General features: G+C 41.6%; 1 protein-coding gene across 2 annotated transcripts in view; it reads right to left on the minus strand.

The window, feature by feature from the left end:
- The window catches only part of ITPK1 (inositol-tetrakisphosphate 1-kinase), a 133,620-nt gene that overhangs the window by 101,674 nt on the left and 19,441 nt on the right, over window positions 1-12,505 (minus strand). For both annotated transcript variants that reach the window (XM_052693152.1, XM_052693153.1), the window contains exon 3: window positions 169-193. In XM_052693152.1, coding sequence (XP_052549112.1) covers window positions 169-193 — 25 coding nt within the window. The remainder of the gene's footprint in view (window positions 1-168; window positions 194-12,505) is intronic.

Consider the following 12,505-nt stretch of genomic DNA (forward strand, 5'->3'; position numbering starts at 1 on the left):
TAAAGACAAGAAAAATCAACTTCATCTCCACTTTCACTTAGTCACCTCTACTAGATGAGCTTGATGCATAGTTGACAAAAACGAATCCATTTCTTTTCCCAAAAACAGGATTGATAGCAGAGGAAAAAAAAAAGAAAGAAAAAAAATAACTGAATAGTTTTTACTCACCTGTACTACTTCTACTCCTCTTTTCCTGAAAAAGAAAAAAAAAAAAAACAAAAAGGTTATTGTTGGAATGTGGGAAAAACGCACAGCAAACATTAAAGGTAAAAGGTTGCTTCATACTAGAACACAAACACTAAAGATCTGCATTCGCTGATTCAAATTCAGGAAAGCATTTGCTCAGTTCTATTCTGCCTATGAAGCATGTTTGCAGTCTCTGAACCATGGTCTCAATGGGGATATGGGACATGCACTGAGCAGCTGTAATGCTGAGACCAATGCAGCTACCCAGTGGACAAAGGTGGGAAGTGGGTGATGCGAGGGGGAGAGCATCTCAGTTTTAATCATAAATCAAAACGTCAAGAACTGAAACTGGCAGGGCCAGTTCAGTCCAATCTACTCTGCTAGTATGAGAATTGAGATTCAGGTACACGCAGCCCAGCAATGTTCAGTCAGTGCATTTGACAAGTTATCAAGAAAAACAAACCATTTCTGCTTTAGTCTGGAGAGCAGAACTAAGTATCTGGCACAAAGCCCAGTCATTCCTATTCCATGCCACTTTCCCACTACATGAGGGCTATTTAAATACATCATGAACTTCTCCTCACTTTGAGGACATAAGGAATTTAATTTAAGAATTAAAAGCCTCAGCAAGGACATGACTGGAATCTTTTTTCCTCATCCCCACTAACCTCATCTGTGAAAATCAAAGACCCTTGCTGGAGAGGTCAGGGCAGCGCTGCCTGACTGTCCCCAGCGCCCTTCTATCTATGAGGGCCTATGTTGCTTTCCACAGTCACAACTGTTGCACACTGCTGAATGCACAATGGCTCCTCCAGTTTTCTCCCCAATACAGTAAGTCTTTCTTTTGGAAGGCGGTTACAAAGATGCCCAAAGGAACAGGCAATCCATCAGCATCTATGACATAAATTTTTCCTTTCTTCCACTTCACAAGCCTGGAGTTTCTCTGGCTGAAAAGCAGTATGCATGCACTACATAGTCACAACAGAGCTCATCGTTGCTCAGCAAGGAAATTATAAAGAAAATGAAACCAAGCACCTCTTACAGAGAATTTCAAAGCCCTCTTGCAAATAACAGTAGCCTGTAAATGGTGGGTGATTGATGTGTTGCTATTAGAGTGTGGGAAGCATTGCTGCAGAACAGCACCTGAGGCTAGCCAGATGCATTCCAATTATGCTCTGGGAAGAAAAAGACTCCTATAGAGAAAGAGTTAATAGCCAAATTGCTGAAACAATGACTTTCACACAGCTAAGTGACATAAACAAGAAATACTAGGTAGGAAGTGTTGTGTGCTTTTCTTTTTTTGTAAATGAGTGCAGCAGCAACTGGTGAGCCATTCCAAGCACTGTAAGCTAAGACTTAAAATAACCAAATCAGCTACATTTTTGCTGTGTCTGCCCTGGAGTAAAGAGAACTCAGAAGCATCATAAAAATACACCAGGCTACAGCAAGGACTACTCCAAAGCTCCTTGAAAGACTGCATCTGATGGAAAAGACTGCATTTTTTGCCATGCCTACACACATTGAATAAGTTTTGTCCTACTTTGCAGAAGAGAAATACGTGAAAGCTGGTTGCCAAAGCTACTTGAGAACGAATGGGCCTAAAGGCTTTCTATAATGACCCCAAAATGGACTCTGCAAATTGACCAGGAATTACTGAAACCAACTGTACTGCATCAGCACAAGGTAGAAGCTAGCCTACAGCTTCTGTTTCCGCTAACAAATAGCAAGAAGCATCCGGTGCTGAAGACGCTGTCACACACTTAGTGGCTATGGGAAGGAGGAAGCGATTAGCAAGGTTGGCTTGCAGCACCGGGTCTTCCTCTTTCTCAGTAGCGGGCTTTCCCCTTTGGTTATCTGAAGCATTAGAACTACTTACACTTAAACCCAGGAGACAAGAAACCATAGAAGCATGTGTGTTTTGTGGGTTAGGTAACTGGGGATAAATCCTCTATCAAAATAGTTTGGGTTTTTTTTGTGAAATTAAGTTATTTAAAGAACCAAAGATACTCAAGTAACCAGGACAGCAAGCAGCCTTGTGTCTCTGTTACGTCACCACCTGGCAGTGCCACAAAGCCACAGGGACGGACAGGCGGTGGTTGTGAGGCACCAAGGTGGGAGCTCCACAGCCGAGTACGTAGCACCATGTCACCACACAAGTTGTCCCACATCCTGTAGGAAACAGATTGGGAGTGGAAAGCAAGCTGTTCCCCCACACGAAAAACTCTAGGAACCCCCCCAAAAAATCAGTGGGCAGAAGGAAGCAGACCACAGGCCATAAGCAACTCAGCAGCAAGGGGCTGCCCACAAAGGGTGTGCAGGTGAGGTGGAGCAGTTGCCAATTAGCCAGTCTGGGAGCCTGACAGAACCAGCACATGGCCTGAAACCAAGTCATATCCTGCCTGAGGAAGGGCATCTATTCCCAGCTTGCCCAGACATCTCCTGGAACTGGCTACATGGGATCCAAAACAAGCTTTGGAATACAATCCCTTTTTTCGGAGGGAAAGAGAGTGATCCCCATTAGCTGTGTTTCCCTCCCCCTTCCCAAGGTGTGACACAACCACATCAAAGCAAGACTGCTCGCCTACTTTCCTTGAGCAAATGCTTGAAAACGGCCACTCTTAAACAATGTTCCTAGAGGTCACTGTTTTTAAAACAAATATAATTCTAAAGAATATCCAGACTGGGATCTTGTATCAGCCAGGAAAAGTAAAAATAGCCAATGCTAGAAATCCTCTGGAGAAAAAGAGCAGAAGAAAATTGGCTGAAAGTGGTAAAACTAAACACCTAATTCACACCAAAGCTTCAATGTCTTCAACTGGTCCAGCCTGTCTAAAGCTATGGAAACATATTCACGGGCATCACAAATTTCTGACTGGTGCTTCAGCACACGCTTCCTTCAGTGCTGAGCTTTCATTTAATCAGACACTACAACATCTCAAGAAAAAAAAAACAAAACAAAATTGTTGAAGTTATCTGCTGTTCTGAATAAAACCCAGAAGCCCATCACAACTTAATTCTGTACCCGAGGCACGTGGACAACTCTACAACCTCACGAACAGTGATTAAAGTAGGTTACCACGCTACATGACTTAAGAAGTTATGAAGTTGTCTGTGGATTCAGGGAAGAGTTTGATATCAAGTTACTATGAACCCATAAACTGGAGCCTTAGTACTGATCTTCTACCATAGTCTCAAAGTGTATGGAACAGTTTTGGTTGCTTTAACATCCAAAGTAAACAGTTTGAACTAATTCACCCCAGCATCTCAGACTAAAATACCATAGTGAATGACAGTTAAAAAGAAAAAAATTATTATAATGTCATACATTACAGCCAGGGTTAAATTAAGTAGCATATTTTTGCTGTCTGGACTGAGTGACAGATTGAAAAATGGCAAGCAATTTACATTTTGAGAACTAAAAAGCAATCATGATACCTGCTTTAATAGCCTAAGCAGTTATTAAGGCATGCAGCAAAGTTCATTTTCTCAGATCTGAGGATGTTTCACCTCCAGAAGGTTCCATTTACAAAAGTAGCAAATAATAACATATTGCTTTGACATAAAAAATAAAAGAGTGTTTTGGTTTCAAAGGGATTTGCATAAATATTAATGAACCAGAGCAAAACCAACATCCAGTAAGATTTTCCACCTGAAATTATCAGGCACGGAGGATGGCACCCTTCAAGAAGTCCCAAAGCGAAGTGCAAAATGCAGCAAACACCAGCCACAGAATCACAGAATCACAGAATCACCTGGGTTGGAAGGGACCTCAAGGATCATGTAGTTCCAACCCCCCTGCCTAGCAGGGCCACCAAACGTACACATTCAGATCAGGTTGCCCAGGACCCCGTCCAACCTGGCCTTAAACACATCCAAAGACGGGGCATCCACAACCTCCCTGGGCAGCCCGTTCCAGGACCTAACCACTCTCCTTGTAAAGAACTTCCCCCTAACATCCAACCTAAATCTTTCCTCCTTCAACTTGGATCCATTTCCCCTAGTCCTGCTGTTGTCAGCCCTTTTGAAGAGTTTACTCCCCTCCTAGGTGTAGGTTCCCTTCAGGTATTGATAGGCTGCAATGAGGTCACCCCGCAGCCTTCTCTTCTCCAGGCTGAACAAGCCCAACTCCCTCAGCCTGTCCTCATAGGGGAGGTGCTCCAGCCCCCTGATCATCTTAGTCGCCCTCCTCTGGACAACCCACAGCCTCACAGACATCCTGTTTTTTCTTCCAGGCATAAAGGCAAGCTCAGCTAATTTGCAAGAGATTTTCCATCAGCAGGGCATCCTGTATTTCTGTCAGGGAATATTTTGAGGATCCATACTTTTATTACCTTCCCTCACTGATGGACAGTCATTACTGCCCATGACAGAAGCAACCAGACAGCAGCCCCAGTGCAGTGCGTGCTGTTGGGAGGCACAGGCTTACAGTCATAGGTCAAACTGAAATTAGTTGAAGGCACCTGAAAAGCTACAAGACTTGGAAGTAACACAGGAATTTTTTTTTTTTTGTGGTTTGTTTTTGCTTTGCACCCAATCTATTAAGCAGGGAATTAATCAGAGGTAATTTTGCTAATATAAATCCAGCTATTCCATTTAGAAACGTTTTGCTCTTCTTCCATCAGTAATTTTGAAAGACTTATGACTGAAATTGGTCAGAAGTTGATGTTTGGGACGAGCAGAATCCTTGGTTTTCCGTATCTATGTAAAGCATCATAGATCCAGAGGAGAAGGGCAATCAAGTATACCGTTATAGATAGGTAGCCACAGATAGCGTTGTGTGTTTTAAATGTTTTAGGCTGAAGAAATGGGACCTCTGACAGCCACTGAGGATCTTTTAAATAGAAAAAAATCATGAGGGATAGTCATATACGTGCATTTCATCCTTCTCATTATAATCACATAGAATCATATAGAATGGGGAACAGACCTCATACATCAGACGCTACAACATGACAAGCAATTTTCATGCAGCCATCCCACGTGACAGTTGGGAGAGCCATCTGCTCTTCTCCACATCTTCAAAGCATTATATCATCCCATCTACAGCTTTAAAACTGCTCCTTTGAGCACCATACCAGAACAAGATGCCAGGAAATGGATTAGTTAAAAGGAGAGCTTTTGGGCAGGGCAGGAAGCAACATCACTCTGGCATTTATCTGAGGGACCACAATGCCTCCACACACCTGCAATTCCACCACAACACAGTCACCTTCTGGGAAAGAGCCAGCTATAACCCCCCTAACCTGTCATCCTGCCAGACCAATGACAAACTGAAGTATCCAACATCAAGACTACAGTGGTTGAAGCTGCAAGGAGGAGAAAGCCACAAAAGAAAGAAACCAGACACTCTGAACAGTGACCATAGGGAGTATACTACCTTAAGTCACTAAATATGAAGTCTACATTTCAGTAATACAAACTTGAAAGGATCTGTTTTCTTCTGTTTTCTTTTTAAACTCGACATTTAAGACATTTCCATGGTGCTGATCTCTGCATGATGTTCTTGGAATGCAGCGATCTTGGGTCCTGTGAGTCCATACTCACTGATTTCCCCAGAAGAGGAACAAAACCACAGTAACAAGGGAAGAAAAAAAGAAGAAAGAAAAAAGAAGCGCAATCATGGGAAGAAGGAACGATTAACAGATGCACAAAAAATGATTTAAGACAATGAACTATTCATCCTGCCAGACATTCAAAGGCATATTTAATACCTGGTGGCAATTATGAGCAATTACACAGGGTTTAGCTTTCAACCATAGGCACACAACACCAATGAGACCTTCAGACCTTATCAGATCCAGTTTCCACCTATGGCAAGCAGCCACACCACATGCTTTCTCTATAAACTTATTAAAAATCATCTTCAAACCAAGCTGCCTTGGCACTGTATCTTCCATTACAAGACATTATTTCCCAAAGGTCACAGTCCTTCAAAACGCTAAGTTGTTCCAGCACCACCCTTTGGCTTCAATAAATTGCCTGTCTCCTTAACAGCTGCAAAAAGGACGTATGCTCTCCCTGTGCCAGGCTCCCTTTGTCTCTCCATAATCCCAGTCACCCTAATGTTAATGTGACCCTCTGCAAAAAGCAAACACTTGAGCCATCCCTTTCAATAGTCTTTCTAAGGTCACAAGGCACCAGTGATGACTGAGAGACTTGAAAAGAGTAGACAGAATCCCACGGCAGAAGACAATATTGCTACAGAGAATAGATAAAGTATTTATCTTCTACGTATACTGTAAACTCAGTGCAGAAGCTGCAACAGGCTTCTAGAAACATACAGACCTATTCACATTTTATGAACAAAATGAACTAAAACTTCACATGAAAAGGTTTATATTTCGAAAAACACTTGATATTGCCTATTTGTTCCCCAGTGTCATGATATGTTCAATTAGGTGTTACACCAAGGCATAAGTTTTCTACCTGCATTGATAAAACTCCTTGGTACTGTATAAAATGCTTTAAGACTTATTTCATTCACAAGCTTCTAAAAAATTACATTTTCTATCATTGTCAGCTACTCTCCTCTCATATTAAACAAGTAGTTAAAAATTAGCTTCTTGTTCTCCTGAATAAGGAAGTCATTAGGCAGAAAGAAGAGTCTTAAAAAACTTCATTTTCCATTGTCATTGGAGCCCTCGAAATCAGATATGTGTATTTTCTCCATGTAACGTGTGACTCATCATGTAACTTGGGAAAAAAAGGGCAAAAAGGTGCATTAGCTAGTTGAATGGTAATTTGTTTTACATCTGAATTTCCAGATACTGTCAAAATGCAGGAAAAACTATTTCAAACTTCTTAACAGCTGTTATGCTGGAAAAGGAAGACAGGCATTAGGATCGCCTCAACTTCCCCAGTACTAAATTGCAATGTAAGAAACTAAAACCATTCTGAAAGGCTTGCCACAAAAAGGCACCTACACTAAAGTCAAAAGGTAGACTCACATTGACTTGATGAAGACTTCAGTGTCATGAAAGCTAATGGTAAACAGTCCTGACATTTCTCGTTTGCAGCAGCTGAGGATCCAATAAACAGGTGATTTTTCAGTTTTCCAAATGACAGGAGTTCACTTTCCATAGTTAACTTCACCAAGGCCACACCAGCACTCAAAGTAATGGGTCTACATCCCAAGCAACACAGATAATTAAACTGCTCCCTCACTAGCTACTCTGAGAAACTTGTTCCATCTCATTTTTCACTGCAAGTAAAAGTACACATGATGTGCTGGAAAAGCACAATGTACTGCTAAGCCACTGTGCAAAATAAGATTTAAAAGGAGTGACAGAACAATGCTGTTTTAAGAAAGTGAAACAAGGTAGGATGGCTAGTCACAAACTGCAAGGTGAAACAAAGAGCACTCAATTTGAAGAAGGAGTCAGCAACCCTGCTGGCAGTTAGCTACACATACTTGCCCCAAGGAATCACCCTGCAGCTCTCGTGCCTACAGCAAGCAAACTTATCTTGCTCCCCAGTAGGACAGACACACACAACAGTGCACTCAGCTACAAAGGAGCCTGAAAGCGCAGGCTTGCAGGTTCAATTTGGGCTTGAGACCTTACAAAGCATCACCACTTTGGGAACCTCCTTGTCAGAGCCAGGAGAGCTAGCAGCTCACAAAACCCACCGTGACAGACTGACACAGCTTTCCGTTTAAGCTGCATGTCAACTACATGGTGATGCCCTTCAGCATGCTTTTCCCAAAATGATAGGTAGAATTCCTGTATTTGCATGGGTCTTTCTAACTCTCAGGTGCCTTTCAAACAAAACTGGCAAAAAGCATTGAGTCAAACGCCTGTTCTCTCAGCCTGATACCATCAAATCTAAAGTCAACTCAAGCACAACTCCTCCAAACTCTACCAGTACTTATGTGGGCCCACGCTGCTTCTGAGCACTATCAACACAGCTTTACCACTAAATCTCTGAACTGCACCAGGCAAGATAATCAAGCCTTCCGCCTACCTCCTTTCAAAGACCACATCTTTTGCAACACGAATTAAGATTTAGCAAGAGCTGGAGCAATGCAGATAAAGTTGAATCAAGACATGCACCTGCACTCCAGCTTATCTACCTGTAAAACTATCCAGAAATCAGAGCCTTGCTTTCCTTTATTTAAACTTACTTATTTAAAGTGCAACAGGCAATCTTACTGTAGCAGACTGCAGTGCTTACCTAAGGATACAGTTTGTACTCTGTCTCACAGCTGAAGTTTCCCCAACCAGCCACTTGAAAACTACCTCACAGATTTCTTCTTGTACTACTAGACTGGACCATAAGTCCATTTCGACTGGAAATGGAAAATGAGAAGGGCAGAGAAGAATACATTTTTTTTTCCAGCATAGGTAAGGCTGTCAAAATGATTGAGGAAAAAACTTCCTCCAGCATCTGCAGAAAAGCCCTTTCTCTAGGAGGCTAACAAAATCATGATGCTTTTACAAATTTCCATCTTGGCAGAGAGCAGCTAAAAAATAAAAGATTTAAGGCAGATGCAAACTAGCATTTTCATTATTTATTTATTTTTTTTACTCTGGGACTTCCTTAAGGCTTCTGCCTCACTGTTCAGTGTGACGCAACATAAAATTACTTTCTTTTGAATATAGTTTTTAATTTTTAACTCATGTACACCAAGGCTAGTAAAACCTGCATACATATTTTATAAGCAGCTTTCTCTGAGAATTCTAACAGCTGTCAACGTCTCTTTATTAAAACAGCTGTCTTCCATGTTTTGGTTAACAAATAAACTCGAGGCTTCTGGGGCTTTTATAAGGCAAGATGAGGTTTAAATAGAGACAGCATGCATTCTTGCATTTGGACAATATACAATCATAACATACATGAAGACACCCACAAAGTTGTTCCATTAACAGTTTTCAACTTAAACATCATCAATCAGATTTAGGCAATAAACACAACTATTTGCTATAGTTGCAAATAACGTAGCCAAACCAGAAACATTGGTTTGCCATTCATAGAAATATCACACTGTTATCAGCTACCAAGAAAGGCTAAAGAGACAAGACAAAAATTTGCACTGATACACATCAGACAGTTCTTAGTGCAAATATATCTGCATCTATCTATATACCCAACTATCTATCTCATTAAATCTGCGTATGGAATGAAAGCCTTAGATTAAATATATTGATGTTGTGCCCTACTTACAAATCTTCCAATTGCCTGCCTCTTCTTTTTGGGTAGGGAAATCAAACTGAAGAAATGCAACACATCTGATCAGCTAACCTAAAATGGGCACAGCAGCTGCCTACCTTTTTTTTTTTTTTTTTTTTTTTTTTTTTTTTTTTTTTTGAGGGAGAAAGAGAACAGAAGAAAGACAAGAGGTGAACTGGCTCGGTCTTCCAAGGTCACATAACAAATTTGACTGCCCCATCTGTCTTTCCCCTGCAGTAAGCCGACTTTCTGAAAGCATCTGGTAACTGTCCTCTGAGAGACTGACCTTCTCAGGACTTCTCTCAGTTCTAAGCATGTGCTGCAGTCATCTTTAACAACATTATCAACGGAGCCTGCACACAGCTACCTGGCAAACGCAAGCAGGAAAACAAAGTGCTATAGGAACACTCATTTAGTAGAACCATTATCCACAGTTTGTCTTACCTAGACCAGAATCCCCCGGGGCAGCGCATTTGAAAAGCATCCAACTCCATCAACCCAGAGAGCTACTCCTGTTACACCAATCAGCCTCGACAGCAAAGCCCATTCATGTCCACAGTGTCTCACTCAAGCCCCTGAAAGGTCTGCAGAGAGCTTATGGCTCTCCCACAGAGTTGATGCTCAGCCTATTAACATCAATTGGAGGCACTTTTTCTAATAGTGCAGCATTCAATACTGGTCTAGTATTGAAGATTCATGATCTTGGAGGTACCTTCCAACCCTGGCCATTCTGTGATTCTGTGACTGAAGATGAAATTTTTTGCCATAATCCTCTGAATTATAAGCATCCAGGTGTGAGATGTGGAAATCTCCTTCTTACAATGCCTGTCTACAAAACATGTAATATGTGGCAAGCCAAACTAAAAAGCCCTGTACAAGAACGTCTGCTAAATTCTCACCCACTAATCAAGGCACAGAACTGCTGAGTTTCTTAAAAAACAAGGTAAGAAAGAAGGTACTTAGAGCAGACTTGTACATCAGCCAGAAGGGGCTGCTTCCACACTGCTCTTTCTGTTCAACTCCCCACCTCCCTCCAGCATTACTACTGCTGCCTGCTTACTTCCACAAGTCTTATCTGGATTCCTAACTCCTAGCTGAACAAAAGCAGCCTGTTAGCCTTCCAGAAGCTTGGGCCTGGAGCTTGCATTCCAAGCAGCTTCCCATGCTCTCCACACAGCGTCAGCCCAGCACAGACAGCAAGACCGGGCCCTGCTGGCCCTGCATCCCCATCCTGCTGCAAACACGGGGCGCTGAGCGATGAGCATGTCTCTGCCAAGCAAGCTTTCATACTGAAACAGCTTTTATTCCATTAACCCTGAAACCCAACGCTGAACTTCCACTGCAGCTTCCCAAGACATTGGCAAACAGCCCTGGATAAACCTTTTGGAGTTTTACAGAGACCAAACGTGCACTGAGACATACATGAGAAATGTGTAATGCAAGCTTTTTTTCACTTGGATCTCTGAAAGAGACTGGATATTTTTGGCAGAAATTAGACATTTATTTAAACTCAGCAACTTGCCATGCAAAAATATGTTTATTCATTTCCAGCAAGGCTTCAAGTAAGATATATAGGTGCCTGGGGCTTTTTCCTGCATGCAAAACTTCATTATACAAACAAGACAGTTAAGTTAGCATGTCTGCTCACCACAGAAACCTGATTGCAACTTTTTGTTTTTGCACAAAGGATAGCCCCAGTGTTTTAGCATACTACAACTCAGACATCACATCTTCCTCAAGTCATTAGCTCTGAGAATACTTGTGATTCTTCATATCCTCTGCTTACCAAGTGACCTCTGCATACCCAATGAACAAATTTTCTTCCTCATGTATGGAACCAAATAAAGGCACTGACTCAGCCATAGCTGACAAGAGAACTCTACACCCAGAAGTTACTGCCACTGCTACCAAACTGGTTTCCAGCCTGGTGAACATCAGGATATCAAAGGAGAGGGCTTACAGAAAATAATGAATACAAAAAATGTTCCTAGAAGCCCCTCCACTCTTAGCTCAGCACCTGTTTAGACTCACGTAACTCATCCATCCAGTTCCTGGTTTGCTTGCTGCCTTTGTCAGGCATTTCATGCTTGGGCTGTTTCTACTTCTGAAACAGCCATTATTTTAAAGAGAACTGTTTAAGCCCAAAATTAATATCTGGCTAGAAAGCAGTCCCACCAGTTCAGTATTACATGAAACTGGGATTCACCTATTTGTTGTGCACCATCCCCCATCCTGTACTCTCCGAATAATGTAGGAACCATGTCATCAGCAGACAGAAATCCAACTGGAATGCAGAAAGTGCAATCCTGCTGTCTAGTTCCCTTTATGAGAAGAAAAAAGGTGTTCAGCAGAAAGTGCATGGTACAAAATAATAGTGAATCGGATTGCTTTTGTCTGCTTCAACATATTCAGATGCCAGTACCAACAAATGGAATTTCCTTCCCCTGCTACTTACTCCTCTGCTTGAGTTTACATCAACATAGATCAAAGAAATGATTTTACTTTATTTGGAAGCTTCATTAGGAAAGCTTGCAATAAAATGAAAGCTTGGCTTCCAATAAGTGATGACCACACTGTTTCAAAACATTCTGTTTATTGACATGCAGCCAAATTCCCTGAGAAGAAAGAGGATGGAGCATTTGACAGCGCCGCAGAAAATTATCTTAGTGCTCTACACAAATTACACATGATTCTGGAAATTGAAATGCAAGCAACATGCTTGTTATTGAGCATGTTTCTTCTCATAAGGAAAAAGGATCTAAATTGAGAGATAGTTAGTTAAGGAATTATTTTAATTATATTGCATATAGAATGCTACTAATGGCTGATGTGGGAATAAATAGTTTTTTCCCTTAAGAGGGAAAAATACTTTTCTGCTAGTCCTGCTAGAGAGGAGTAAGAAATCGAACATATGGAACAACATACTGCCCTCAATCTTTCAGTATCAAGGCAGTCTAATCAGGAGGATTGACAGAAATTTGCCAAAAGCTTTGTTAAGTGAAGGATATTGGATCCTTCCGTACAGAACAACTGAAGTCAGAGAGAGTAAACTTGAGGCTGGAGCAGAGATGAGACAGTAATACAAAGTCTCCATCACTCAAGATAGTTTCTGCACCTGAAAAAGACAGAACAGGATCTCTGAGAAATCTCC

The sequence above is a fragment of the Tympanuchus pallidicinctus genome, unplaced genomic scaffold, assembly GCF_026119805.1.
Source record: "Tympanuchus pallidicinctus isolate F22 unplaced genomic scaffold, pur_lepc_1.0 scaffold3, whole genome shotgun sequence".
Lineage (NCBI taxonomy): Eukaryota > Metazoa > Chordata > Aves > Galliformes > Phasianidae > Tympanuchus > Tympanuchus pallidicinctus.